This window comes from Pleurodeles waltl, chromosome 7, assembly GCF_031143425.1.
Source record: "Pleurodeles waltl isolate 20211129_DDA chromosome 7, aPleWal1.hap1.20221129, whole genome shotgun sequence".
In the NCBI taxonomy this organism is placed as follows: Eukaryota; Metazoa; Chordata; class Amphibia; order Caudata; family Salamandridae; genus Pleurodeles; species Pleurodeles waltl.
The window spans coordinates 1435489734-1435516508 of record NC_090446.1 but is presented as its reverse complement, the minus strand read 5'-3'; the positions used below and the strand labels follow the sequence as shown (position 1 = coordinate 1435516508).

Below are 26775 nucleotides of genomic sequence, written 5' to 3'. Positions count from 1 at the left end.
ACCAGGCTGAAGGTGATTTCTTCTTTTTAAAGGGAATTAGGACTTTTACCTGCCTCATTGCATAATCAAGTAATCAGACTGCTTTCCTTGAGAGGCTTCATTGTAAGAACTTCTAAGCCTATTTGTAGGGAAGCCTGTATGTGCAGTGGTGTAATGGATGATATCAGGAGGGGTGAAATAAGGGGTCAAAATACTAGACTGTTATGTCTGAATGTTTACCTGTTTGCTTTTTTGGTACCCATGTTGGGTGTGTGGTGTTTCTTTATGAAGAAGCTATGTTTTAATCTTCACCTCTGTGGCTATACTAGCATCTAAATCTTGGCAAAATAATGTTGGGAGATTCAACATTGTTCAATCCAGCACTCTTGTCTATTGTATCCAAAACAAACATCCATGGCTTTTTTTTCAAACCTTCAACAAAGAGGAATGGTTGGAAATAAATACGAGTGACTGTTTTTATTGCTAGAGTACATGCTAACATATTGTTGATGTATGTGAACTTCAGAAATTAACTTCAGATATGAGCACGATATATTGGAGTTCTATACAGAATGAGCAGAAGTGGACAATGATTGTCTACAGTGAGAGAGTGGGGGATCTATGCAAAAATAGAATTAGATAGAACATAATAGTGTAGGCTCCACGAGGGACAATGCTGAACATCATCATTAATTGACACTTCAGTCAGTAATTAAACCATGAATGTACAAGTAAAACTACAGGTCACTCAATTTCTGAATTTGAACATAAATCATTAAATGTACATTGAAAAAAAACCCTGGTCATCAACAAAGGAAAATACTAATCTGGAAAAGCAGAGAAAATATTGCACAGAATAAGTCCAGTAATAATTAAGGCACTCAATTTGATGAACAAATTACCTTTATGTAGATTCACCATGAGACATATTAGCATGAATCTCACAAGACAAATTGGTGATTTAATAGACAAACACAAGACAAGGTAAAAATGGAATAAATTAGCAAGAGACCCCAGAGCTCAGAGGCAACAAAATAGTCAGTATTCTCAAGAAAAGTATCAGAAGTGGGAATAAAAAATAAATATGGGTATTCCAATATTTACTGACTTTTTATGAAGTTATCCTGCAGGTGACTGTGGCATGTATAAAATTAGTGGCCTAACATTCTCAATTTACAAATCCATTCTCAGGCTTATACATCAGGTAACATTGTTCAGCCACTTGGTAAAGGTGTTTTTTAAATATTTTTATTGCTTTCATAGTCAACATTGCCATCACCTTAAATTAGTAATGCTAGCACACATCACCAACACATTTGAGATTAGAAAATTAAAATCGCCAAACAAACTTGAAAAGCAGGAACATTTAGGATATCTTTTTGGACTTATTTTTCTTATCTGTATGAAAAGTAAATTTCTCTAAAACTACTTTCCCTAAAACAATTCAATGGAAATACGTGAAAAATATGAGTTCAGGCAGTAGGATAACAAATTAAAACATTAGGTAGAGCAAGAATGTGAACCATTTAATAATTAAAGAAATAGTTCATAGAATGGCCAAATGAGTATTTTGCCAGCAGGAAAGTGGATTTCTCCATGGTAGAAAAAATAGCTTCAAAGAAGCATTTTTCTTTAGGTCAGGCACTGAGGGCGTTATTACGATTTTGGCGGTCGGAATGACCCAACTACCAAAGCCGTGGGGAGGAGCCTGTCCTCATACCAGTGCCCCCTCCCCAGTGATATTACGATGTTTCCACTGTGCTGACCGGTGGAAACATTGCATTACAACATTTCTGCTAGTCAGACTGGCAATAGCAGTGCCATGGCATTGGCCGCAGCTCCCTTAAGGGAGCTGAGGCCAAGTCATGGCACAAAAGCAGCCTCAGAAAGTGCACTGTCTGAAGAGCAGACAGTGTGCATTTTGAGGGTGCTAGCAGAGGGGGGCTGCACTACCTTGGCATAGGCAGTGCAGGGGGTCACATGTGTCCTCCAGCATTGGCTTTCCACCAATCTTTTCATGGAAGGGACCCCGCAATGAAAAGGCTGGCAGAAAGAGGACTCATGATAAGCATGGCGACTCTGAACTCAGTGCTGCTGTGGCTCACCACGACTCCGACTACCTCCAACCCGCTGGTATCCAACTGCCAGGGTTGTAATCTGGTGGTGGGACCCCCAGGAGTGCCGCTGTCCAACTGTCACCTTGGGTGTGGCGGTCGTTGGTCCACCAAACTCATAATGAGGCTCAAATTGTTTTATGATGGCATTTCTTGTGCAATGGTTTCTTTTTTGACTTTCAAGATACATATGATAATACAGATACAAGCAGTATTCGTTCCAGGTGCAAGAAAGTCTTTGTACATCAGACCTACTCTTCCAGGCCTCTGTCCTGTTAAAAAACCATCTTTCTCACAATAACTAATTAATTCCATGCTGCAGTAGTTTACATATACTTGTATCTGGATGTACATTCACCAGTATTAATGAGTATAACTAATGAAGATAGATTATGTTGAAATTGTGTGAGTAACTGTCTGATGTTTCTTTAGATTAAGCACACTCTTACAACGTTTTCCAAGTCTTCTCAGGTATCAGTTTGACTTGCAGGCCAAAACACAGATATATTTGTTGTGGATCTCCAATTCAGTGTCTGGAGAAGACACTCCCATGATCTGTAGGAGCCTGTAGTATGAAAGAGACAGAAAAAAGATGAAGTGTAGAGCATATCTCAGTTAGTACCTATATCAAAGTGAATAACCATGTATATCTTCAGTCTCTGCTCTTTTTTTCATATCCATTTCTATCTAGGTATCTATATAAACACAACACAACCTAACTATAACTACCTTGGACATCTCTTGCCTCAGTTCTGTTGAAGCATAACAACCACTGGGAATGCCAATCGGTCTCTTACCTTTCCATACAAGTGATACTGCTTGGCATTACGAATATTTGTTTATTGTAATCTTCAGTATTTGTTGAGATCTAAGTTGCATCCTCCACATTTATGCTGAAGTTATTTTCTAGTGGCCACTAGGTTGCAATACAAATGTTGTTGTTTAAGTGTGGCTGTGTTTTCACAGGTGAAGTGCTGCATATGGAGCAGGAAGAATGAAGAATCTACTAATGGTGAAACCAAAATGCTCCTCTGTATAAGTCTAACAGAGCAAGCAAGGAAATCCAGAAATAATAGCAAAGAAAGTGAGACTGACACACAAATCATCCAGTCTTGAGCAAGGATAGTGTAGGAAAATACCCTCTTTCTTGGCATGGTTACCCCCATTTTCTGCCTGTTGTCAGTATGTTTGACTGTGACCCTGGGCTCCTGCTAACCAGGACCCCAGTAGTTTTGCTCTCTCCTCTAAATTGTACCTTTTTGCTTCCCACAATTGTCATACTGGTCCCCCACATGTAAGTCCCTCATATATGGTACCTAGGTACCCAGAACATTGGGTTTCCAGGGATCCCTCTGGGCTGCAGCAGTTATTCTGCCACCCATAGGGAGCCCATGCAAAGGGTTCTGCAGACATGACATTGCAGCCTGTGTCAAACGGGTGCATGCACCCGTTTACTACACCAAGGGCCAGATGTATGAAACTTTTTTGCACTCGCAAACGGTGCGAATCTCAAAAATCGTCCGTTTGCGAGTGCAAAAAAATGGCCTGCGATGCATGAAAAGCATTCGCAGACCAAAAATAAGAAATCGCAAAAATTGCGATTTTTTGCGTTGTGACCTGGTTTTGAGAGTCATTTTGCGATTCGGTATTTCCAGTAGGAAATTGCAAATCGCAAATTGAAAGTCGCAAAATCCAAGTCGCAAAGAGATGCATCAAAAAATCACAAATTGCGACTTTTCGCAGAATGGCATTTTGCACTAAGTGAAACCAGGTGGTAACCAGGTGCAACCTAAATAAAGAGGCCCAGAATGCCTCAGATTCTTTTCAACAATGGCTGCACTCTACGTCATGGCGAGGAGGATGAGGATCTTAGCAGGTTTGAGGAGAGGGAGGAGGAGACAGGAGCGCACTTTTTAACCTAACAGAGGAGGAAATATATGAGAGGTATAGGTTGAACGCAGCCATGATACTTGATCTGATAGCTGAGCTACAACCCATACTGCAGCGCAGAAAACTAAGGACTCACTTTATACCCACCCATGTGCAGGTATTATGCTCCCTCCACCTACTCGCCTCAGGGAGCTATCAAGGGGTCATAGCAGCAGCTGGAGGGGTGTCACAGAGTACCCTCTCGAGATTTTTCAAAGCATTTATATACGCCATGCTGAGCAAACTACACCAGTACATCAGATTCCCCCACACCCCACAGGAAATACAGCAGACTAAAATTGAACTTTCTCAGATAGCACAGTTCCCCCACGTCCTAGGTGCCATAGATGGGACACAAGTGGCAATATGTCCACCATCCACCACAGAGTATGTGTACCGCAACAGAAAATACCAACATTCAATGAATATACAGGTGATATGCAATGCCTTCTACATCATTACTGATCTCGTGGCTAGGTACCCAGGGAGCACACATGATTCATACATCTTTCGCCACAGCGGGATTCACACACGACTGCTAGCTGGGGAGTTTGGTGAAGGATATCTACTAGGTATTGTCCCTCTGTACACTGGTGCATTGATGGCGTTCTGATGTCAGATGGCTCAGTTACTCAATATACCCTCTGTCCCTTCCAGGAGACAGTGCTTATGCAGTGCGTACCTACATGATGACACCCTACCTCAATCCTGCCACACCAGCTGAACGGAGATACAATGCAGCACACGGGGCAACCCGCAATGTGCTGGAGTGCACATTTGGACTGCTGAAGAGTCGCTTTCGGTGCCTCCACAAAAGTGGAGGGTCAATACAGTACAGTCCAGAGACCACATTTAGAATAGTGGCTACTTGTGCTATCTTGCACAATATAGCTACCACCAGGGGCATACCTGTAGAAATATGTGATACTGAATCTGATGAGGATGGTGATCCCATACCACCCCTACATCCAGCAGACAGGACCAGTCCAGCAATGGGAAGGCAAAGGCGTGCCGACATCACACACAACCATTTCAGACATGAGTATAAATGACACAAATCCTCTGACAACTGTATCTGTAGTGAAATAAATGTATTACCTTAAGTCAGGTAGTATTTGTGTGAGTAATAACAAAAAAAGGTTATGTGAGAAACTCAAAACAATGAAGGACCTGAGTAATGCACTATTACTTCATAGTGAAAACAGAAGTCCACTGGCAGCTATAGTCATTTTTTGCACCTACGCACACCACTCGGGTGCCCAGTTACATCACTGGCACCTCTATTGTCACTCTCAGTGACAGTTCTGTGCCTGGCACTGCACCGTCTGGTGTCCGATGCTGGTACAGCTACACTGCTGAGGCTGGAACTGTCCTCAGTGTCCCCCAGTGCAACCTCACTCGGAGTGGCTGACCTTGGTCCCATAATGTGTTCGATCACATTGGTGAGCTGCACAAGTCCATTCACAACATCCCTGCTGCTGTGTGCTGCCTCCACCTGCGCAGCCACTGCACGATGGGCAATCAGTGCTCTTGAATTTGCCACCCTGTTAGATGAACGACAGAAGCTGCCAAACATGTTCCGAAATCTGCGCTCCTGTCTGCGCTGGCTCACCCTCTCATGGCGCAGCTCCTGGCAGAGTTCACGGACAGCACTTGTGAGGTCCCTGGTGTCCTGTGATGCCTGCACCTGTCCCTCACGCAGCTGTACAATGTTGTTATTGAGGGAGTCAAGTTGGCGATGCAGGCCCACCATGTTGCGGTTATGTTTGCGCAAGTTCTTTTCTAATCCGAGGATCCTCTTATTTTGTACGCACTGCTGCTGCAACATAGCAGCTTCCAGCCCACCAAAGAAGGAGTGACCCTCACCTGCCTCATGCTGCTGTGCCCGGAATCTATCGCCATCCTGCGTGGTGCTGTGGTCTGATGACACCTGACCTCTTGCATCTGGCTGCGCCTGCCTGTTGCAGATGGGGTAATTGGCCCTTCCTGCTGCTCATCTGAGTCGTTGCTGAGCTCTGGCAGTGGCAGTGCCCTGAGCCTGCGTCAGACAGTCGCAATGTTGAGGGACACACTGGTGTTTGAATCGGAGGCCAGATGGGTGTCAGTCCCGCCTACCCGTGCTGATGCTGTGGCTGCTGGGCCTGGCCCACCTTCAACAACAATATGCAGCATGTCAGTTATGTATGTTACATTTAAGGTCAGACAATGCTAATAAAGGTACAGGTACTTCTCTACACTGTGTTGTGTGTGTTGTGTTTCTCTGGGTGTCACTCTACTTAAATACATTGTATGTGCTACTTTCAGCTCTGGGTTGTGGACTGCCACTCTCATAATGCATTGTTGTGCTGCTTCTAAGATGTGGACTGGACTACTTCTCACACTGTTTAACATTACTTGCTAATTCCTAAGGGGCTTTTGTGCATACACATATGGGGTTACAAATCAATATTGCACTTACCTTGGCTGGTACTTGGTGTGCCGGAGGTGTTGATCTCTGTGACCCCAGTCACAACTTCAGGGAGGAGTGTGAACTCGACTATGTCCTCCAATGGTGTGGATGCTGCCTCTGTGGGTGGACCGCCTCCTGTGCCCCTGGCCTCCGCAAGTCTCCTTGCCACCCTCTCCTTCGCACGGGACCGCAGGTAATACCACCTCTTTTTGATCTCTTCAATGGAGTGCTGTGCCACTCCATTTGCACAGATTTTTGACTGTATATCTGCCCATAGTCTCCTCTTCTCACTCTCAGGCACCTGAAGTGAGCATTTTCCAAAAAGGCGGTCATGGCTCCTGACCACCTCCTCAGTCAGCACCTCAAGCCCCTGCTTGCTGAATTTTAGCTTGCGCTTTCTTTCTCCCTTCTCCTGTGCTTGGCCTGGGGTGCCCATCCTTGCTCAGGTGTGCTGGTTCCTTCTGATTGCTGCTCTGTGTGGCTGGGCTGCTCTCTATCAGGATGCTGGTTTGGGTGTGGCACCTGAAACTGCCTGGGATGACTCATTTCCTTCTGGTGATGTCATCAGGCTCCTCCAGGTGTACTTTCTAGAAATTTCTCGCAATTTGCGATTTTTTCCAAAATCGCAAAAAAATCGCAATTTGCGAAAATGCAAATCGCGATTCAGTGAATGGGCCTCGCAAACCACAAATAGCGATTTTTAAGAAATCGCTATTACCGAATCGCAATTTTGTTACATAGCCAATTGGGACTCAGAAATAGCGATTTCTTAAAAATCGCTTTTTGCGATTCGCAAGCCTATTTTTTCATACATATGGCCCCAAGTCACCCTCCGGTAGGCCCTCTCATCTCAGAGGGCTGGGTGCAGATACCTGTGTGTGAGGGCACCCCTGCACTAGCAGAGGTGCCCCCACAAACTCCAGATCCATTTTCCTGAATTTTGTAAGTGCGGGGACACCATTTTACTCATGTACTAGACATAGGTCACTACCTATGTCCAGCAATGTAATTTTAACACCAAACCTGGTATCAAACATGTTGGAATCATACCCCAATAGTGTTGCAAGTATTCGAAGTATGATTCCATGCACTCTGGGGGCTCCTTAGAGGACCCCAATCATTGCTACAACCAGTCTTACGAGTTTTCTGGCCAGCCCAGCTGCTGCTGACAAGACCATGTCCACTCACCTGAATTCCAGGTTCAACGGGAGTGAAGAGAATAAAACCCTCACCACTAAACACTATTCTCTCGTATCTGAACTGAACAGGAAACAAGCGAGTAGTCTCTGTGGAAAAGGGATAGGGAACAGGGATGTGGGAAGGGAAGAGAAACAAAAATACTGGTTCGCAAAAGAGCATCACTGTTGTTCTAAGAAAGTTGCCTCAGGGTTTGGTGCAGGAATTTCTAAGACTAAAAACAAATCAAACACACAAGAACTACAAATATCATAGAGTTTTATAGCAACATAACAATAATTATATCATTCGATTGAGCAATCAATGAGCCTTTCAGCAAAATCACAATAATTATTAGCGTTGGAATGCTTGACTATTGAACACGCTTTTGTAACTCACAACAAAATCGTTTTAAAATCAAACTTATGAACTTGTCATTTGTTAGTCCTTTTCACACAATAGACTCGCTCCACAAATAATTAGAATAAATGTATAATCGATATCGAGCGATGCTTTCAGGAGTTCACAACACTTAACTTCAAAGCTGTCTTTAAAAATACTTCTCAAGCTGTCTTTGGAAAACAGTCTTGTATCACGGTTTTCTCAGGATCGACTAATGTTTTTCATAATGCACCAAAAGGTCACTAACCTCGAGAAGGTTGAAAACAGGGGAACGAGAGCGGGATTACTCACAAACCGACTTCTCTTGGAATGTTTTTGATTATTTGTGGGAGATGGAACGCTGTTTGTAAATTCTCCAGCCACTGCGAAAGTAATCCGCTCCAGAGAGGGAAGCTCCCATGGAGCCTCGCACTGAAATGACGACTCCAGAAAGAATCACAGAAACTTCATCTGAACCGGGAATACCTGCGAGCGAAGGAAGACTCGAAGCCAAGCAGAGGAAACACCTTTGCAGTTCTATTTATAGACTGGTGATGAGTCATCAGAGACATGCCGGTGATGAGTCATCAATCAATTATGATGATTCATATAAAGGAATTCAATGTCTCCATAAACCACTTGGCACACAGTTCACAAATGGAACAACACTTGCTTTTATCAATATAAACAAACATGTAATTTAGTTTTCCTCACAAAGTACAGGGAAGTGATGTGCTGTAAACACATTCATGACATGTTTAATCGTTCTTCATACATGCTGATTTATTTTGTGAGGGTGCAGCAAGAAGCATGCATGTCTGAGTGCAAGTCCTAACAGTGCCTCCCCCCAAAGGCCTTTTCACTGGCCATGTTTGGAGGGGTATTGTGCATGAAAAGAACGTACCAACTGTGGGGCATGGACATGGGCAGCTGGTTCCCACGACTGCTCTCCAGGTGGGTAACCTTTCCAGTCTATTAGATAAAAGAGACGTCCTTGTCATCTACAAGAATCAACAATGTGATGGACTTCAAATTCTTCATAATTATCCCTAAGTATGGAAGGTGGTGGGGGACTAGGATGAGTGGTGGGGAGAAATGGTTTGAGCAACGAGACATGAAATACTGAATGCATATTATGTTTCCTGGGAAGGTTCAATTTCATAGCTGCAGGGTTGATAACTTTGGCGATAGTGAAGGGACCTATGAGCGAGGCTCTAGTTTATGAACCCTTGGTATGGATAAATAACAGGTGTTTAGCCATACTTGATCACCTTCTGCATATGTTGGTGCAGATGTACGGTTTTTGTCTGCTTATTCTTTCATCTTTTGTGTGGTGTCAATTAGGGTTTTTTGGGTCTTATACCAGATGTTTTGTAATTCAGATAAATGTGCATGTACTGTAGGTACCTTTTGGGATGGTAGGAATGGTATGCACCTGGAATGATAGCCTAGATTACAATAAAAAGGTGACATGTTACGAGCCGAATGAATACCGTTGTTATGTGCAAATTCAGCTAAGGGAAGTGCTAGCAACCAACTGCTAGTTAAGGTGATAAATAAACAACATAGAAACTGTTCCATGGTTTGGTTAGTTCTCTCTGTTTGACCATCAGTTTGAAGATGATGTGCAGAGGATAACTGATGGTCAATATTAAGAGAAGAACATAGTTCCTGCCAAAATTTAGACACAAATTGTGTCTCTCGAGCAGAGATGATTACAGTTGGCAGGCCATGAAGCCGGACAATATGCATTATAAAAGGTTCAACTAGTTCTTAAGCAGTTGGGATTTTAGTGAGAGGAATGAAATGGGACATTTTTTAGAATAAATCCACTACCACTAGTATACATGTATTCCCCTTATCCTTTGGCAATTCGGTTACAAAATCCATACTAATATTATGCCAAGGAGCTGGAAGTACTGGTAGAGGAATGAGTTTTCCTACTCGGTGGTGTGTGAGGATTTGTTACAAGCACATACGGGACATGTTTGAACTTCTGCATCTAGGGAATTCTACCAGAACCGTTGTGAGCACATGTCCTTAATCTTACGCTCTCCTGAATGACACCATTGAATAACCAGCCCCCTCAGATTCTTAAGGATAAACAAAGCCTGATCATGATAAAATATATTGTCAGAAATTGATTGGATTGGATGTGCTAACCATTGTTCCATATTTTCCTTCTGCAATTCTTGATTTAATTTGTCCAGAAATGGGAGCTCGTCCGAACAACCACCTATAATTTTTTTCTGGGGGAATCATTGGAATCTGTGTTATTTGTCATGTATCTGATTGTATTGTGGTGTTTTGGAGATGTTACATGGTTGATACCGGGTTGATAAGTATTTATGAAATCAAATTTATTAAAGAAAGAAACCTATCTCATTTGTCGTGTGGTAACTGCTTTTGCAAATCTAAACAACTGTAAGTTCTTCTGATCTGAATAAAAAGTGATGGGAAAACGTGCTCCCCAAAAATGATGTCTCCATTCTTGAAAGGCCACTTTTATTGCTATAAGTTCTCTTTCAGCCACTGTATAGTTTTGGTCTGCAGGTAACAGTTTTTTAGAGAAGAAGCCTATTGGATCCATATTACCAGTTTCCGAATCTCGCTGAGAAAGGATTCCACCTACTGCCACTTGTGGAGCATCTGCTTCTACCTAGTAAGGTAGAGAGGGGTCAGGATGCCTTAATTGGGTGCAGTAGTAAAACTCTCTTTCAAAGAGTCAAAAGCTTGTTGTGCTTCAGGAGTCCACTTAAAAGATACTCCTTTACGTAATCAATTAAGCGGGCCACAGTGTCAGAAAAGTGGGAGATAAACCTTCAATAGAAGTTAGCAAAGCAAAGTATAATCTGGATTTCTTTTACGTTTGTGGGTTGTGGCCATTGTAAAATAGCATTAATCTTTGTTTAATCCATTTGGACCCCTTTTTTTTGACAAAACAAACCCTAGAAATTCAACTTGAGGAACATGAAATTGAAATTTTTCTAACTTGGCATACAAATTATGTTCACATACTTTGCGTAACACAGCGGAAACATATCTCATGTTCTTTTTATTGTGTAAGTAGATTAAAATATTGTCTATATAGACCATGACAAAGCGATCCAAAAATTCACTAAGAATGTTGTTTATAAAGAATTGAAATGCCACGGGGCATTACACAAACCAAACGGCATCACACAATACTCAAAAAGACTGTATTTTGTGCAAAAAGCCATTTTCCATTTCTTACCCTCACGGATTCTGATGATGTGGTAAGCTACACAAAGCTCAAGTTTGGTAAATATTGTGGCTTTGTGAAGTTGGTTAAGAAGGAACAGAATCAAGGGAAGCAGGTACTTGTTTTTTATGGTCACCTTATTAAGGGCTCTATAATCAATACCAACCCTAAAATGCCCATTCTTCTTTGTGACAAAAAACAAAGGAGATGAAACAGGGGAAGTATCATGGCGAATGAAGCCAATTGCCAAGAGTTTGTCTAGATAGTCTTTTAAATACTTTGTTTCTGGCTCCGATAGAGCATATATCCTACTACAAGGTAATGTGGCACCTGGAACCAAACTAATTCTACAATCAAAACTACGATGAGGTGGTAAACTGGTTGCTTTAACCGTATCAAACACATCTGCAAACTCCTGATATTGTTCTGGAAGTGAACTGTCACTAGTGGATAATGAGACATAACAAGGGAGAATCCCAGCTTGTTGTCTCTTTGTAACAATTCTGAAGACAAAATGGAGAATTTAGTGTCACAGTCCTGCTATCCCAATCTATCCTTGGGTTATGTTATTGAGGCCAGGGTACTCCTAAGATAACTACAAAAGTAGGAGTGTCAATTAAATCAAAGCTAATAGATTCAGAGTGACCATTGTTACAGACTATTATAATAGGTTTGGAATAATAAGTTATTAATCCTGAGGATAATTCAGGACCATTGACGGCCCAAGCGGCCTCAGGTTCTTGTTTGGGGAGAAAAGTGATCCCTAATCTTTTGGCGAATGAAATATCCAAAAAATTACATGTTGCCCCAGAATCAAGAAAAAGAGATTGGACTTCTAGTAATTGGGTTTGGAAAATCATGGTCACTGTTATTAGGAAATGATGTGGAGGTCTAAGAAGAGTATATCTGGAACACTTTGAGGTCTTTTGTCTTTCGCCCAAAGGATAGACCTTACTTTTCCTTGGGCTATCTAGTTTTTCTGAATTTTCATTTCTAAAGGTTTACTGAAGCTACTGTCTTTTTGGATATTGGTACCTTGATCTTGGGTCTCACAGGACATTCTCATGCAAAATGACCTGCTTTGCCACAATAGAGACATAATTTCAAAGAACGTCTCCTATCTTTTTCTTCTGTGGATAACGGAGAACGGATACCTCCATTTGCATTGGTTCACTACTTTCCTGATTCTTAGTCCTTTTTTTTTTTTCTCAGCACGTACAACAATAAGACGGGTTTTATCTCTTCTACCTTTTTTGCCTTTTCTTTCATTCAATCGATGACTAAATCGATAAAGTTGCCACAATCTTCAGGCGGTTCTACTATCTGAGACAAAACGTCTTTCAACTCATCTCGGAGTCCCCGATAAAATAATGAGTTTTTTTTTTACTCTCTGGCCAATGGGTTTCTGATACTAATCTATTGAAACTGGTTACTTATGTGAAGAGGACTTGATTCCGTTGTTTCAAATTCAATAACTCAGAAACACTGGATTGCATAAAGGTGTGTTGAGAAAAAATGTTTATTCATTTGGGCTTGAAACTCTGGGAAATTATACAAAAGAAGGTAATAGTTTTGGACTAAGGGGATAGACCAATTGGCAGGATTCCCAGCAAGGTACGAAAGGACAATAGCAACTTTTGCGGCATCATCCGGAAAAGCTGCGGGCCTGCACCAAAACTGCAAGTGACATTAGTTCATGAATATATCAAATGTACTACTATTTCCAGTGAATCTTTCTGGCCGAGCCAATGGAACTGGTGTACTGGTCACTACAGTGAGCTTCATGGGTGTTGCTTCTTCAGGTTGATTAGGAACAAAGGTTGGTGGTTTGAGAAAGGGTTTGTCTGTTCTAGGAATTGCACCTAACCATGGTTCCCCTCTAATCTTGTATCTCTCAAGTTGTTCTCTAAAGGAATAATTTTCCTCCCTTAATTGTGCTACCTCAGCCTGAACCTGCGTCAGAGCCTGTGCAAGATTCTCCATGTTGACCTCTGTCTGAGACAGCTACGCTCCGGCGGACTTAATTTTCGTGGGCTTGGCTTTCTGACAAGAACATGTCCACTCACTTGATTCCAGGTTCTGCGAGAGCAAAGAGAATAAAACCCTCACCCCTAAACACTATTCTCTCATATCTGAACTGAACTGGTAATGAGCGAATAGTCTCTGGGCGAAAAGGATATGGAACAGAGATTTGGGAAGGGAAGAGAAACAAAAACACTGGTTCACAAAAGAGTGTCACTGTTGTTCTAAGAAAGTTGCCTCAGGGTTTGGTGCAGGAATTTCCTAAGACCAAAAACAAATCAAAAACAAAAGAACTAAAAATATCACAGAGTCTTTCAGCAAAATAACAATAATTATACAAAAATAAACATGCAATGTAGTTTTCCTCACAAGTTACAGGGAAGTGATGTGCTGTAAAAATATGACATGTTTCATCGTTCTTCATAAATGCTGATTTATTTTGTGAGGTTGCAGCAAGAAGCGTGTGTGTGTGTGCGAGTCCTAACAGCTGCCGCCCCTCAGACAGATTTCTGCCCTCCTGCTGCTTGATTTGATCAAGCCCAGGAAATCCTAAGAAAGGATGTCCTTTGGGAGAGGGAAGAAACACTCTCTCCCTTTGGAAATAGGTGTGACTGGCTTGGGAGGGGTAGCCTCCCCAAGCCACTGGTTTGCTTTGAAGGGCACATTTAGTGCACTACATGCATAAATCAGTCCACACCGGTTCAGGGACTCCCAGTCCGTGCTCTGGTGTGAAACTGGACAATGGAAAGGGGAGTGACCATTCCCTTGTCCATCACCACCCTAGGGGTGGTGGTCAGAGCTCCTCCAGAGGGTCCCTGGGTTCTGCCATCTTGTTTCCAAAGTTGGAAGGAAACTCTGGGAGCATCTGAGTGGTCAGGCCAGGCAGGTGACGTCAGAGCCCTCTCCTGATAGGTGCTTACCTTGTCAGGTAACCGATCCCCCTTTCAGGGCTATTTAGGGTCTCTCTCTTGGGTGGGTCCTCAGATTCAGGATTCCAGCAGGACTACTCTGCAACCTCTGCTTCAATGTCTGGCCTCCGAAACTGAGACTGGAACCTACAGGACCCGACAAGCTGCTTCCAAGAAGAAATGACTCTTCAGCGACATTGTTTCCAGGGCTCCTGCCAGCCTTGCAAGATTTCCCTCACTGTTCATTTTCAGAAGACTGAAACTCTTCAACCTGCACAAGAAGAAGAAGGAATCTCCCTTGGAGTGAAGGAGTCACTTCCCTGCAACCACATGCACCTACAACAAGCAACGACCTGCTGCGTGGATCCCCTCTCCGGCTGACCTGCATGGATCCTGCATCATGGGTGGTAGTCCAGGATAGTCCCCTTGGTCCTCTCTGCCAGCTGTCTAACTTTGGTGGAGGTAAGTCCTTGCCTTCCCACGCAGGACAGTACCCATGTGCACCCTGTCTCTTGCAGCTGTCAAGGCTTGTTTGCATCTCCTCCAAAGGATCTTCAGGTGACATGTAGCTCCAGCCCCCAGCACTCTATCCTGCAAAGCACAGCCTCCTGTGTGGTTCTTCTGTGGCGTGGTTCCTCTTTTGTAGTGGTGCATGGGCTCCTTCTGTGACTCCTGTGTCCCCGTCCTCTGGGACTCCTGTTGGTGCTGCCTCTGCTCCTGTGGACTCTCTTAACGCTGAGGGTCCCCTGTGACTCTCCCTCCTGGGTTGAGTCCTCATGGGCCTTGCTGGTCCCCAGCAGCACCTCTTTTCCACTAACAGTGAGTTTGCCTTTGCCAAGGCTTGTTGGTGGAATTCCTGCACTGACACCCATCTGCAATCTTACTTCCAGCACAGGGCTTCATCTGCATCCATCAGGAACTCTTCTCCAGCTCCATGGCTGCAGTGCTGACCTGTTCTTCATCACCATCAATCACCTCCTGCATCCACAGCTGGGTAGGTAGTAGCTCCTACTCCTCCTGGACTCCACTGTGACTCTTGGACTGACTTGGTTCCCTCTCTTCACAGGTCTTCATTCTTCAGGAATCCACCACTGGTTTTCTTGCAGTCTTCTCTGGGTGTCTTCTTTTTCTTCTTTTCCTCCTGCGTTCCTGGTCGCTGGGGGGTACTGTGTTACTTACCTTTGTGGTTTTCTGATACCCCGAGCTCCCCTCTACACATTTTACTACCTTATGTCGGGGTACCTTGTTTGCATTCCATTTTTTTAGTATATGGTTTGTGCTTCCCCTAGGGTCACTATTGGTTATTGCTAATTGCACTGTTCTCTAACATTTTCTATGCCTCTTTCTGATTGCTAGTGTATATATTTAGTGTATTACTTACCTCCTAAGGGTGGGTTACATGTCTAGTATTTTGTGGTCGGATTTGTCCCAAAAACAAAGTACCTTTACTTTTTTACAACTGAGTGTTTTCTTTCATGTGTGTAAGTGCTGTGTGACTACAATGGTATTGCATGAGCTTTGCATGGCTCCTACATACGCCCTGGGTGCTCATCCATAGCAGTCTCTAGAGAGCATGGCTTCTAGACACTGCCTACACTTCACTATGAGGGGCGGATACCTGGTATAAGCTGTAAGTACTGCTAGCGCAGGTGTTTTAGTAGAATTATTAATGAGTGTTCACGTATTCTGAATAAAGGGTTTGAGTAGAAGAAATAATAATGTAGAAAAATAATGCATGCATTTGAAAATGAGATTACGAAGAGTGGCCGCCAATGTTCACGAAGTGTACTTACTAGTAGATTAATATTGTGAAATGTTGAATATATGTTTGACTGATGTAGTAATATTTCATATTAGGGGTCATGCGTTATGCTCTAGCTTTCTTGGCCTAATGGCCAGGCCTCACGTCAAAGCTGTATTACTTAACGTTTAATAAATGACTGTCCAAGAGAGTTAAACTGTGATTTTCCTCTTTTTTATTGTTTAAATGTGCTCACAACAGAAGGTTCTCATGAGAACCGACTGCTAGAAGATGCTGTTCTTGCTAATGTAACATTTTGTGTGTAATGCATGTGAGACTGGCTTTCTCAGGAGGAGAACAATGGAGATACTGACTGGAGTAGAAGCTGCAACAATATTGTTACCTGACAAGCCAGATGATGAGGACATTGAGGACATCCAATTAATGAAATGTGAACGAAATAATGATAGAATTCATAGATTTGGAGTTTTAGTTTTATTGGACAAAATGTGAACATGCGATTAACTGACCAATAGGGATTTGGAAAGTAGTTTTACTAGTTTTGATTTAATAACACTGCACTGAAAGAAGAGGGGTTCATTGCTCATTTTCTTGTGGACCGAACGGTCAATCTTTTCTTGTGCTTCTCGACAAGAGACGTGCTTAACTTTACTGCGTATAGACTTTGCATTTTCTGAACTTTGATGCTGAATCCTGATTGCCTTGCTGTTCGACTGATGTCCTGAGGACGAAGACTGACTCTCCTTGCTGATCCTCACTGACGATAGGTATTATGAATTAGACTGTTGATTATTATGCATATTTGCTTTTCCTTTCCAGGTAACAACTGCACTGTTTCGATAGAGCCATAGTTCCAAATTTGTGTCACTAAATTATTTTGCATGAAGCCCAACATGCTGATGCTAATATGAATTTATTTAGGGATCCTTACTAATGAAATTGTGCAATTAAGGAAAATGCTTGATGAATTTCTCTGCTGAATTAGAATGTATGTAATCACTTTGTCACAGCTAACTTTGCTATTAATCTGTACCATAACCTTAGAATGTGTTGTAGTACAAGCTTTGATTAGATTACATTTCTTCCGCCGCTTTGGACAACCAGTATTGTTTCTGTATGTGTTTTATTTGATTTTTAGATTAATCTACTACCTTAGCATTATTAATACAGGGAAATAAATATTCAAACTTTTACTAAAAGGTGTGATTATTCATGATTGGAAGGTCATGGTGCGTGATAATTACTGACTCCATTGATCAATGATGTTATTGATTGTTGCTGATTATTGGTATTGCTTATTGATTATTGATCTGCATGTATTGGAACTATGGTAAGAACATCTTAATTGCGAGTCAAAAGGTTAATCGACCTATTTGTGTCCCCTTATAAGTTTACTTATTAAGGTCAGACGCCGTAACAGTACCATTGGTACCCACCACACACCAGACCAGCTTCTATGGAGTATTGTATTTAATGGAATCTGCAAAAGTTATATTTGCAAAAATTGGTGCACTGCACTTGTCCCATCTATATTTCACACCAACATTGTGTCCTGTCTGACAAGAACGTCATGCTGTTAGCTATCTTTCAATGTAGACACTGATGGTGCACTGTCTCCCCCTTTGTTAAGTCTCCGGCAATGGCTCACTTTCCCAGTTGCTGTTATAATAAGATTTGCAGATCAGATTTGGCTGTAATTGATGAGTCAGGAGTTGGTCAGGGGGTAGTGTATAGGAGAGTGGGAGAGAGATGGGTTTTAATAAACACACATTAAAGCATATAAGAATCCCTCCCCTAACTCAATGACTGAATCTGCTGTGGTTCAGGATTTTGGGTGTAACGTGTTAGTTGTGCAAGCCCACTTTCATGGTGTTTCCGATTATTGCAGTTTCCAGAATTCATAGTTTTTCACTTCTCCACAAATTTGTCGACTTTTATCTCATAAGTGTTCTATTGTGCTTGTGACTGTCAAATATTTTGCATGCAAGTGTGTATCTTGCCTATTTATTCCTTGTGAGTGACTTAAAACAAAGCACACTTGCATACAAAATAATGGCAGAAGTCATAATTTTATTGTGAAACTCAAACTTGCATGGGACAACACTATTTTTGCAGTTTTTTATATTTTGCAAGAAATATCTGGTTTGAGATACAAAAAATTCACCTTTGCACATCTCAGGGTTCTTTTACAAGCGTCCCTTCACTTTCTGTGTTGCACCGGCAGAGCAGACTGCTGATCCATATCGAAAGGGCCACGCAAAGCCATTTTGTGTGGCTTTTCATGGACTTGTAACTATGGAGCGACTAGTGCTGTGTTTCCTTACTTTGTTTCGGGGAGGCATTTCCATGGGTGTTGCGTGGGTATTCCCAAGCAACATCCATGGATTTTGATGCTTTCCCAGATTTATAAGGTTTTTTAAACCTGGGAATGTGTCAAAAGCCTACTGTTGGAATATGGATTACTGGTAAGGGTAGGAAAGTACCTACACTTAGCTATAGGCACTTAGGTCCAGTTAGGTCTCAATAAATTAAACTCATGTCAACCCTTGGTAGCTTGGCAACGAGTGTCAAGGCTTAATTTAGGAGACTTGTGTGTAAAGCATTTAAAAATGACAAAACTGTAAATAAGTAAAACACAAAACACAATAAAAATACAACATGATTATATAGTTATATCGGATAAGGGAAACTGGAGACATGAATGTTTAAAGAATTCATGTTTTCTAGGGCATAAAAACTAAAAGCGCCAATCTGGTCACACTAGACTGGGGCAGACTCAAAGTTTGAGGCTGACCTGATCGGCTACAGCAAGCGGGAGTCCTTGGTCAAAAGCTTACTTTCCAACTTAGTCTTTTTCTTGAAGATTTTCTTCAGCAGGACAAAGTCACCAATCCGATCTGACCTCCCTGGAGCCCTCTTCAGATAGGCGTAGCAGGAAACTTAGGTGAAGAATTCTACCTTTGGAGTTAGATGACTTTTCAGGATGGAAATCTTCGTCTCGCCAGAGCTGAATCTTGATCCAACATCCCTTGAGCCGTCCTCGGATACGCTGTGTGAGAAGTCCTGGTCAACTTTATACATTCGGACTTTGTCACTTTTTTGGAGCTTTTTCCTTCTGAAGGGGATCAACCTTCCTCAGCAAGCTGATTTTGATGCAATGTCGTGGGATTACCTTTCCAAGAGCCCCCAATGAAATCCTGGAAGTCTGGGGCACTGGAGTGTTTTAGCAGGATGAACCTGCAAGTCAGGCTGGGTTGCGGTTGAGGTAAGCCAGCTTGACTCACCACGACGGGTCAGTCCCTTTATGGAGCTTTTTTCCAAAAGTTCTCCAAACTTCTGGATCTTCTTCCAGATGGTCTTTTAAGGTCCCTTTGGGGTCCACAGCTCATCCCAAAGTTCCAGAAGCTCTGAGTTGCTCCTTGAGGGTTAGGACTCCAACTCCAAAAATGCATCTGGTTCAAATCCAAAAATGACCAATACCCACTGGTCAGCTGGTCAGTTCCTTCAGGTTTGTTAGCTATTTTTCACCTTTTGCAAGCAGGGAGTTCCTTCTGAATCCATTGAAGACAGGCAAAGTTTACTGGTGAAGCCCAAGTGAGCAGCTGGTGCATTCCTTCAGAATGCAGTGTCCATGTGCAGGTCTGGGGTCCAGCAAGGCAGTCCTTCTTCTTCTGATATTTTTCCTTGTAGGGATCTGAGGTGTGGGTGCAGCCCTGCCAAATTTATCCTTGCTCCTGGGGTGAAAAGCAGGAGGGTCAACTATCACAGGCAGGCCACTACCCTCTTGGATGATCAATTCCTGGGAAGTGTGGTAAAATAAATCCCAGAGAGCAACATTCCTGAAAAATCCAAAATAGCAGAAACTGAATTATGGAGGTTAGGTCTGGCTGTGACCACTCACGGGTGTGGCTAAAAATCCTTAACATACCCCTCTTCTGCCCTCTCCTATTCTAATCAAGAGGGCACCTGGTTGTCAGGGTTTGCAGTAATTGGGGAGGTCCTGAGCAACTCTAAATGTCCTTCTCTCCTTTGAAGATTTGTTTGGCTGTTCTGCCCCATCCTGTTTCACCATCTGCTGAGGCAGATCTCTTCCCCCAGGCACTTCCTTTGTGTTCAGCCCAGGCCACTTCACACCTCATCAAGGCAACCTGGTCAGGCTACCAGGGGTTGGCCAATCAGGGAAGGGCACTACAGAACTGTATTGAATCCAACAATGGCAAGTTGTTGCATTTATTATAACAATCAGTTTGAGACCAAACTTGCCATATCTAGCTCCTTTGGAGACTTTATTAATTAAAATGAAGTCTCCCCATTTTAACCTATGTAGCTTATTTACTACAATGAGGGAAAAACAAATTTAGCTATTTGCCTACCCAGAGCTTATAAAACATAATGGGGGTTATTCTAACTTTGGAGGAGTGTTAATCCGTCCCAAAAGTGACGGTAAAGTGTCAGATATACCACCAGCCGTATTACGAGTTCCATAGGATATAATGGACTCGTAATACGGCTGGTGGTAAATCCGTCACTTTTCCGTCACTTTTGGGACGGATTAACACCTCCTCCAAAGTTAGAATAACCCCCAATGTATCCGGTCCCATTTTATACTTGCACTGCACCCAACCCTGGGGGCACCTAGGGCACTCCCAGGTTTTTCCTGTGGGCTGCATTTTGTAGGAAAACGCCTCCTGTGATTGTTTTTGTGCAGCAAGGTGGCCCATCTTGCACAAAAACAATCATCCCCACAATGCAGGCACCTTTGCACCATGATACAAGCGTGCCTGTGTTGCCCTGCATCAAAACATTGTAAATGAGGACCCTTGTCTTTATTAACACCTCCAGATGCAAATGAGAAAAACGTGTCATCTTACCTTTTAAATTTGATTCAATGAGGGTGTGATTGTTTCTGTTATGTGGGACACAAATTAAGCTATAATGCCCGTATTCATCTAAGGAATGTGAACAATAAAAATATTCTTGGATTGGCTGTGTTGATTGTATGTTAATTGATGAGATCTGCAGCAAATGGCATGAAAATGATGTAACTTGAGCCCATAAATTAGTCAAATGTATTTTTTAAGAAATCAAGAAAAAAAATAACAAACAATGAGCAAAGTTTGAGTTATGATTGCGCTGGAAAAATTTAACCCTATTTATCCTGATGCAGCAGCAATGAGATAAAACCTAAACCATTTAAATTTACCAGGATACGCAGCAACCCATCCCTCTAAAAAGATTTTCATGACCTCACACAGAACATAATAGATGATATTAAAAATTACAATATTTGCAAAGTTAGTGATTACACCACATATCACATAACCAATAACATCATAGTCCAGTCCTCTTGTGAGTGTGCACAGTTTTTGATATGCGCAGCAATTAGTGGAGTGCATTTCATGGCCTTTTAACAGATATGATACATGAGACATACAGACATCATGAGCTCAGTGGACTGCCAAATGCCTGTTCAGCCAGAGTTAATGGACCCGCCATCCACCTTGTTTGTGGGTTTCAGTTTTTTCTGTCACTCTTCAGCATGCACCTCCCCTTCTGTGCACAGAGGAGAATCTCAAGTGCACTCAGAAACAGTGCTGGATTGAGAATAGAGGTCGACAGTCATTTACCTAGGAGGCCGAAGCACAGGAGACTAGATGTGACTGCCTTCATCACCAAATCCCATTCTTCATTCTCCAGCATTTGAGAGCCCAGTCCGAACCTAGCCCATGGTGAGCCTTGGTACTTGCCCTGAGGCTGGTTGGTCTCAGTAATAGGAGATTGGATAGTCATTCCATCTGGCAGCAATTAGCCTTCACCATAGAGCTGGTCAGCAGTGAAATATGAAGCTAGATGTTACCAGGGTTATGCAGCCTTACATACATAGCAGAAACAGGGCACATGCACACTGTATGCAATGGCTGAGATACTGCTCAACTGTTAAATACACACAAGGCAGAGCAGGGGTGTAATTGAGACCTTCGCCATTCCCGTAGTGTGGGGCACACCGTACATGTCAGAGGAGGCCACACAGCTTTTTCAGATCAGTTTCAAATAATTTAAATAATTAAAAAAAATAACACTAAAAGTTTCTCACATTTGAATGGGAGAGCCTCTTCGAGGTGGGGTGAACATAGGTCTAGTAGGGTCCCACACGGGAGCTGTGCACAGTGCTTAATAAATAGCTTCACTTTCTTTTTGCTGGTTGTCCAGTCTTCATGACCTTCACTCACTTTTTAGGCATGCTTCCATGGCCGCGCTGCAAGTACAAGTATGTAGAGCGCGCTATATTGGTCGAGAGTAGAAGCATCTTCTTGCATAAACATAAAATTATGGTCTAATGATTCCACATGCCTAGCATAGTATCTACAATACCTATCCTGAGCTTCAAATATATAACCAGCCATACCCATATATTTTTAGTGGAACTAGCCCCAAACACTGTCTCATTAACACCTGCTTGAGAGCCACGTTGAACGGCAAGAAAAGATAAATCGGCAAAGACCGTAGATTGTAAAGAGGGGCCGCCCACCTTCCATGAGAGCAAGTTTAATGATTGCCTTGCAGTCCTACTCCGTGGAGATTACCTCTTCCGTAATCTACAGACTGTTGGCACTAGGGGGCCACTTACCTAGATCTCCCTGGCCTCAAGGGTACCCAGTGCTTGACTAAAATACTTATGCCAATTGGTCTGATGGTTATTTATTGTTTTCCAAATTATGCTTTTTAATCTGCCTTCTTTTGTCTTTTTGGCTTTTGCACAGTATATTAAAAATTTGCCTTTAAGAGCGCAGTGCTGGGAAATTGGACAGAACTCCTGATGGATTTGGACGTGCGCTGTGCAATTTGGTAGAGAGAATACTTTGTGGTAGCAGATTTATTGTGTCTTGTCAAGCCAATTAGCGATTTTCTGTCTATCTATGATTGTGCCATGAGTTGTAGTTGGAAGTAGTTTACAGCCCATTACCTTTAGCAGTGGACTTAAGTCAGAGTTCACCAATTATTTGCTTAATTTAATGAAGGCCCACTCCAATGAGTTTTCAGTTGCTTGCCTGGATATGGGCTGAAGTACAGCCCCTGTGGTCCAACCAAACCTCCAAATATTTGTAGGCTTCCACTACTTCCACGAGGCTCCCCTCAATAAATCAAGCCCTGCAATTCTTCAGTTTTGCTGAGATTATGAAGACTTGTTTTTGTGATTTTTTTTTAGGCTGTTTTTCCGGAAATAGACCGCAAGTGTATTAAAGAGACGCTGCAGCCCAATAGATGTCTGATCCAGGAGTACAGTATCATCTATGTATTGTTACAATTGAACTCTAATGCCCACCTTTTTGGGGGGATGCCCTCATCCTTTCTAGATGGATTGGCAAATCCACCAACAGTGCCATTATGCTTCCTTGTTTTAGGTCCTTTTCAGTCCTGATTTTACTGTGGTAGTCCATCTGGTGCTGACCTTTATTTTTACCCATGTGTCTGTATAAAGTGCAATGATGGCATTTAATACATTAGTTGGAATTTCTCAGGCCTGCATTTTTTTTCCCAGAGTCTTGATCTTGAAACACTGTCAAAAGCAGTTTGGAGATCCTGCAAATAGAGCCTTTGCCTTTGTGGCCAAAGTTGATTCACTCAGATGGGCCAGACAGAAGAGATTGCCCTCAATATGGCTTCTACTTTGAAAGCCTGTTTGGCTAAACAGGATTACATTGATGCCCTCAGCCCAAGCATGTCAAGGAGTACAATTAGCCTTTCATCCGCTGGGAATAACCTGGGTCCCTTTCTGTGTATTGGTACAAGTAGCGAGCCCCTTCATGACTCACGGATGACTGATCCCAGCAGGTACTGTTGGAAAAGGGGGGCCACAACTGAGGACGTTCTCTTAGGATCCCATTTATATACCGCAGTGGGGATGCCACTTAAACTAGGGGCTCCCCTTGGATGCATTGCTTTAATCGCTTTTTGTTACTTACGCCGGGCTGATTGTTGCCAATTCACCAACCGCAGAACTTAATGATTTTGAAGATAGATGCAAGGTCCTGCCACGATTAGCGTTAACATTTCCATTTGTGATGGTGACTTCTGCTTGTTCCCTATATAGTCTTCAGACATAATTCCCAGTCAGAATTAACAATGTTGCCATCTATCACCTGAGGCTTTGAGGTGAGGGATTATTAATCCACCTCCAGCATTTAAGCATTTTCACCCCACTGTTTATGACTGATACTAGTGGTTACTGGCCTTGACTGTGCCCTGGGCTTTGCTAAACAAGCCCAGGGCCAGTGGTCTGAATAAAAGTTATATGGTAAAATAGCACAATTACAATTGGCAACGACAGACCCCTGTAACTCCCTAGTAGATAATAGGGAAAGGGGGATTCTCCCTATAAGTCCATAGTATATAATAGGGCAGGGAGGTTTAGAGGCCCAGTATATTTCTTGCACTGGAGTGTGCTGTCATTTTTAAGGCAGCACTGCCTTGCAAACTGTCTTTAAAAAGTAAAATGTGCGCAAATTTGACTTTGAATGTAAGGTACCTCCAAAGTTATAATCTACCTTATTGTTACATATAAATCATTCCCAAGGTCTCCCCTAATGCCACAGAGGTGGGGTGCTATGTAACTTTAAGTAGGGAAATTATAAAATATGTTTTATATGCCAGAGTGATGGAAAAACTGCACTTTTTCTGCATTTTAGGTACTTAGGGCCACATGTACTAACGATTTTGCACATCGCAAACAGCGAATCTGGCTGTTTGCGACGTGCAAAATGCACTTCCCGATGCACAAACCCAGTTTTGTGATTCAGTAAACTTTTTACCGAATCGCAAAACAGGATTGTGACTCGCAATTAGGAAGGGGTGTTCCCTTCCTAATTGCGACTCGCTGTCCCACGTACGATTTTTTGGTGACCGCGAATGTGGTTGCAAAACAATTGCAGTTAGCACCAGTGTCACACTGGTGCTAACACATTCGCTAACGGGAATTGCATGCTCTGAAAAAATGAAACAAAAACGTTTCCTGTTTTGTTTTTGTAATGCATCTAATTTTTCTTTAAGGAAAACAGGCTGCATTACAAAAAAAACTGCTTTATTTAAAAGCAGTCACAGACATAGTGGTCCACAGTCTCCAGCAGGCCACCATCCTTGTGACAGCTGCCATTCCCAAGGGGGGCGCGTATTGCGACCTACCTCATGAATAATCATGAGGTGGGCATTTGCGACCCCCTTGCGAGTTGCAAATAGTGGCAATGACACTATACTACATATGGTTTTGCAACTCGCAAATTATGAGTCACTCTGACTCGCAATTTGCGAGTCACAAACAAAAGCAGTGCGAGAACTTCACTTTGAAACCACCTTACTCTGGAGGACTGCACAACATCGAGAGAGAAAAGCTCCAGAAACATTTCTAAGTGCAAAAGGTAAAATTTTGACCAAGGTCTCCCACTCATTGTGTCCGAGCCTGACTCCATTGCGGTTACCCCCAAGTTTGACTTTGTCCCAATCAAGCATAACCAGATGTCCCCACTTGGGGCTGTTGAATACTAAGCACTAGAAAGCACTTTGTAAAAAATCTCTAAAAATGTATATCTCTGGTTCCCGATATTGGATTTTTGTTATTTTAGTGTAATTGTAGAGATAAACTTGTTTACTATTGTTCTAAATCAGTGTGGTATTTTTATTGTGTGTTGTGTCTTAATTATCTACTGTATTGGTGTATTTAAATGCTTCACATGCCTGTCTCCTACATTATTTCTGCCCGCTCTTTGCCAAACTACTGGTGGCTGAGCCAGGGGCTAATGTTTTCAGACCTTGACTGCACCTAACACTATCTGGGGGCATTGCTGTTAGTGGTAAGTGCATACTTGCCTCTACTAATAACCAGCCTCAAACAACTAGCAGTTCACAGACTTGTATCTTTATGTAGATACCTCATTGGGTTACTGCTCTTGACACAGAGATCATTTTGTTAGTAATGACTATCCTTGCCAATGTCTTTGAATTCTGAGTCTGTGTTTCTCAAGACCAAGAACTTTTAATATGTAATGAGTATCGTTATGTGTGACATGTGACTCATAGCCCTCCTTGTCTAATGTAACATTTCCTATGCATTGCATTACACACTTGTATGATTCATGTCTCTGTCTAATCTGTGTGTGGGTTGTAACACACTCCCACGCCCTACATTGGGAAGAGTAGTTATGAAAGAGGGGTTATGGAGAGATAAAGGGCACAAATTGAGAGTGTTGGAAAATGGGTTATTGGTAGGGCAGGTAGGTACCTACACCTAGCAACAAGTCACTAACCTCCACATAGGTACAGTTAGGTCTCAGTAAATTAATCCCAGCTCTACCCTTGGTAGCTTGGCATCGAGCGTCAAGGCTTAACTTAGGAGACAAAGTGTAAAGCATTCAAATATCACAAAACAGTAATTAAATAAAACACAGGAAACAGTTTAAAAATCCAAAACCAATTTATAAAAATAGCTTATATTTTTATCTTTAAAATGACACAAAATGACACAAAAACTATTAAAATCGGTTCAGGGGAACCGGAGATATGAATTTTTAAAGTATTATTATTTTCTAGCGCTTAGAAACAAAAAGCGCCAATCGGGTCATCTGGTTGCACCAGGACCGGGGCAAAGTCAAACTTTCAGGCCGACCGCGATGGAGCCCTGCTCGGCTAAAAAGTTACCTTCTGACTTAGGCGGTCATTCTGACCCTGGCGGTCAAAGACCGCCAGGGCGGAGGACCGCGGGAGCACCGCCGACAGGCCGGCGGTGCTCCAATGGGGATTCCGACCGCGGCGGTAAAGCCGCGGTCGGACCGGCACCACTG

General features: G+C 42.6%; 1 protein-coding gene across 2 annotated transcripts in view; it reads right to left on the bottom strand.

The window, feature by feature from the left end:
• Positions 1–864: 864 nt before the first annotated feature.
• The window catches only part of LOC138246450 (putative methyltransferase DDB_G0268948), a 182185-nt gene continuing 156274 nt past the window's right edge, over positions 865–26775 (bottom strand). For both annotated transcript variants that reach the window (XM_069201064.1, XM_069201065.1), the window contains exon 8: positions 865–2658. In XM_069201064.1, the coding sequence (XP_069057165.1) occupies positions 2568–2658 (91 nt within the window). In that variant the 3' untranslated portion in view covers positions 865–2567. The remainder of the gene's footprint in view (positions 2659–26775) is intronic.